Raw genomic sequence first — 4,772 nt, forward strand, 5'->3', positions numbered from 1 at the left:
CCCCTTTGTATACAAAGAGTCAGGCACAGACGAAGTAATTGCGGACGCGATGGAAATAGTAAGTTAACTAGCAAATATTAAAAGGTGGTTCGTTTTGAAAGTATTTATTTCCCGATCAGTATTATTATTAATTATTTCAATGGTATGAATCATTTTCACGGAACGATTGATTTTGTATGAGATATTTCATTCTTCATAAGTTGAATAGTTTTCGGATAAATTAATGGAAAATGTAATTTCGGATAATACACAAGAGGAAGAAAATGACATGTGCGGGACTAAAACCTGTGATCATCATTATTCTATTATGACTACCGACTGAGCTTAAATCGAGATGCTTGTAATTTTCCATGGTGGGATAATAATCCTGTGTAACAAAGGTCTAATAATTTAGACTAGCCCTGACACTACACTTCTTTCTTCGTTTTTTCAGGTTATAAACAGCCAGTCAATTACAGATGCATTGCAGAAATATTGTTCAGAATTCCAAACTAATATATCAGAGCTCAAACCACTACAGTTTAAAGCAGTACAAACATTACTATCAAAAAAAGACTGCATCTGTGCTCTACCCACTGGTTATGGCAAATCATTAATTTACGAAATTTTACCTTTTATTGTTCCAAAATGTATTGTGATTGTTATTGTGCCTTTAAATGCCATAATAGAACAGCAAATACTGAAACTCTATGGACAATCTTTTTCTATGTCTATGAGTATAGACACTGTTGACTTATCAATTACCAAATATTTTTTCTTTCATCCAGAGACTGTTTTAAACTCTCTTGAAGTGAACAAACTATTTCGCTCTGTTAAATTTCAAGATTATAACAAGTTTCTTGTAATCGACGCGGCTCATTGTGTTATTGAATGGGGCGGAGAATTTAGGAAGGACTTTAAAAGAATATACCAACTGAAGTCTCTTGTAAGTTGCCCAATTCTTGCTTTGTCAGCAACAATAACAAAAGCAGGTCAAACTGAAATTGCAAAATGTCTGCATTTGACTAACTATGAAGTTGTAAGTGCTAGCCCTGCAAAAGACAACATTAAGATGGTCGTTATGAATCGTCCTAGTCCAAACTCCAAAGGGAATACCTCATTTACACCATATGACTATATATTTGTACCGGTTTTGCAACAACTGAAGAGTGAGATTGATAATTTTGAAATAACTATTGTATATTGTAAGACAATTAATTGGATTGGTTATGGATATGAACTTGCAAAGCAAATACTTGGTGATGAATTCTACTCAGGAAAACCATCGGAGAAAACTGCAAGAGTCATGATGTACCATTCATCTATGGAAGGCTCTGATGGGAAGGTACGATGTTGTATTATTTAGATTTACAAAAATACAGTCAGTAATATGAAAATCAATCATAGTATAAAATTGCATTATTTTGTTTTTCTAAATTGCCCAATTTACATATTTTAAATATGTAGTTTCAGTAAATATGACACTAGTTTAATTGTTACTTGTCAGAAACTATTTAGTAAAGTTGATGTTTTATTATGAATGGATCTAGTTTAATCTTTGAGCCATCAACATGCAAAGTATTTATATGTTGTTTCTTTTAAATAATTTTCAGTTGAAGAAACATATTGTTGAGACGGTACAGACTGAAAGGTCTACGATCCGACTGATAATTGCATCTGTGGCTCTAGGCATGGGTGCAGATTTGAGGCATGTTAAGAGGGTGATTCATGCTGGACCTCCTACTTCCTTAGAAAGTAAGTTTAGGTATTTAAAAATAGTAAACAATTTCAAAAAAGTTTATTTCATAGATATTTATCAACATTGAAATGCTTTGAGTATTATACCAAAAGTAGTGTAACGAACACAGCATTCAACAACATTGGTCATAATGTTAGCATAATTAAGCTCCAATATTAGATATAAAAGTCAACAAAACAATTTGAAGTTTGAGCAATGAGCACAGAATTGAGCATTGAGCACAAACAAGTTAACAAAGTTTTGATCTGCTGATGCAAACAAACTGACCTCAGTACTGACCCGAGCTTATATAATTTTATTTTGTGCTTTAAGTTCTATTCTGTGCTCTCAGCTCAAACATAACACATAATGTCACATATAATCCTAATTTTTTCTGGAGCTGTTTATTACCTTTTAACAAAGTTTTCCTAAAACTAGAAACAATTTTCCTAACATTTTTACCAAAATGTACAATTGTAAACCAATGAATATCTTGAAAATCTTCATATATGTATATAGTGTTTTTCCCAGGAGGGCGAAGGGCCATGTTGCAGTAAATTCAAAAAGGGCATTTTAACGCGCCGTTTATGCAAAAAAGGGCAGACATACGCGTGGTTCCTTTTAAGCTATGAAAGTACTGTTATAGATAATTACTTATCAATGATAACGGCTATGGGTATACTTGTATAGGTTATTTTTACTTATCAATTATAATGTGATTACAACATTTATCATTAAGTTGAAGACAAATAAGGTCATAAGGCAATAAAGATGTTATCGATAAGGGCACGTGGCGAGTTTTGCCTTTGAATAGGGTGGCGATCCGGGAGGGCGGCATGGCACATCGCCACGCTAAGAGGGCCTGGGAAAAACACTAATATATACACACATTATATTTGCAGCTTATATACAAGAGATCGGCAGAGCAGGAAGAAGCCATGATGATGCCCTGGCCATTCTCTTCTTTAACAAATCAGACATTGCATCTGAACATATGACCAGAGAAATGAAGGACTATTGTGTAAACTCAACTATCTGCCGAAGAAGTTTAGTTAACCAGTATTTTGGTTTTGAAACTCAGGAAGTCAAACAGTTTTCAATTTGTTGTGATTTGTGCAATAATGAACTGGGGATAGAATATGATTTTAGTAAACTGTCAGCTAACTAAAAGCATACATAGCTTAGTTTTCTTAAACTTCACCATGACACGTAAGCACAAAGCTTTTTTTAATTTTTATTACAATTACTGTTGCTGGTCACACCATCCCCTTAAAATAGGGTTGGTTAGTTGGCAACTGTTTTTATTTTTATTTTTGGATGATAAAATTGTATTTTATGATTGTACTGCTTAACGAACGAATATTTTGTAGAATCATTTGATATCTTATCCTCTCACCTGATTTATTTAATGCCATTTTGAAATCTGGTGTTTTTCCTAACTGTTGGATGGAAGGTAAGGTTTTTCCTCTCCACAAAAAAAATGTTAATAATGTAAATAATTACTGAGGGATAGTTTTGAATAGCTCACTAAACTTCTTCGGCAGATAGTTGAGTTTTCCAAAATATGTACGGGCATATTTTTAGGCAACAAGTAGTAGATGTTTTTAATCAATCTTGGTCCAATAGTGTATCTGAAAGTCATTCTTAACATTCATATTGCCATTTTTAACAACATATAAGGTTATAATCTTATTTAGACTTTGTTACAAAAAAGTATAGTATTTGTATCAAATTTAAACCATGTTTTTTATTTGTTTCATATTGCAAAGTATTATTTGTTTAACATGTAGCGTGACATTTTATTTTTTTAAACTATAAATCATAAGATTGTTATTTTTTTATTGATTTCATTGCTAACACATAGTTAAATCTTGTAATTTATGCATAATGTGTCTTTGCATTTTTGTTAAAATAGCAGCGAGTATAGTATATTTGTTTTAACTTTTTCATTGTTAAAGCATAAGCTTAAATCTTGTAAATGAATTTTTTAAAGTAATTTACCGGTTCTATATGAATAGGACCTTCTTGAAACATTTAAGTACATTTATTATTTTATATACACTTTGTGTGTATTTATTGTTAAGTATTGATTCGTGATATACACTATCAGCATCATTTACTTTTTTTTCTTCACTGTAAAAATTGAAGTCTTAAATTTGGCTTAATCTGTTCTGCAAAAAATAATAGTTTTATTAAAAATAAGATTTGTTGATTAATTGAATTTTCACATCTTTTTAGGAAAGTCTATCCTCGAATATTTTAAATATCTTAAATATATTTGATTAGGTTGATTTATTTATCATTTATGTTTGATGAAAATTTATATATTCTATGTTGACTTAATGCAAATGTTAGTAAGGAGAGTGCGTATGGGTGAAAATGTGTGAGAATGGTACGGGAGTTTCGTGATTTATGATTATAAATTAACATTTGATTGTAACGATATACCATGTAGTATAAGTTACCTAATAAAGGTGTGTTCTGTTCTTAATTGTGCTTCTATGCTTATTTTACTTTAAAAATAAATCAAATATACCTTAAAAAGAACTTATTTATAAATAATTGACTTTTGACATATTTAAAGAAAGTGTCAATCAAAAAGATTGGGTGGGAATAGAAAAAAGAGGGTCAATCTGGTGACCAGAAACAAGATTGTTTTTTTCGGCCTTATGGGAAACAGTTTCTGTAATACAAATTCCTTTTCTATAAAAATGTTTGTAAAATTTAAACATTCTATGTAATTTGAATAAAGAGTTCAGAACTATTAAGCATAACAATGTTACCATATTGCTTAACGTCCAATTTCATAATAAAACTTAATTTGGTTCTGGGAAATCCATTTGTGCAGTTCTTCCGTGTTAATCTTCTTTACCGGATTTTTGGGACAGTGCTTCATTGAAGCAATTTGTCTTCCACACACATGCTGAAATGGCCTCACTTTTCTCAGGTCTTTAATAATTGCCTTTTCATCTTCAACAGATGACAACACTTTGTGCCTTTGAGCACGATGAACAACTTTTGTTTGTTCATCAAAGTTGTCACAGATTTTCTTCAT

The 4,772-nt window shown here is 31.2% G+C and overlaps 1 protein-coding gene across 1 annotated transcript; it reads left to right on the forward strand.

Moving 5' to 3' along the window:
• Window positions 1-858: 858 nt before the first annotated feature.
• LOC127845344 (ATP-dependent DNA helicase Q1-like) lies at window positions 859-4,359 on the forward strand. The gene is made up of 3 exons (XM_052376209.1): window positions 859-1,324; window positions 1,593-1,734; window positions 2,620-4,359. Exons 1-3 carry the CDS (start codon window positions 1,052-1,054, stop codon window positions 2,883-2,885), a joined length of 681 nt encoding a protein of 226 aa, XP_052232169.1. The 5' UTR covers window positions 859-1,051; the 3' UTR covers window positions 2,886-4,359.
• The last annotated feature ends 413 nt before the right edge of the window (window positions 4,360-4,772 follow it).

Source organism: Dreissena polymorpha, chromosome 9, assembly GCF_020536995.1.
Source record: "Dreissena polymorpha isolate Duluth1 chromosome 9, UMN_Dpol_1.0, whole genome shotgun sequence".
NCBI lineage: Eukaryota > Metazoa > Mollusca > Bivalvia > Myida > Dreissenidae > Dreissena > Dreissena polymorpha.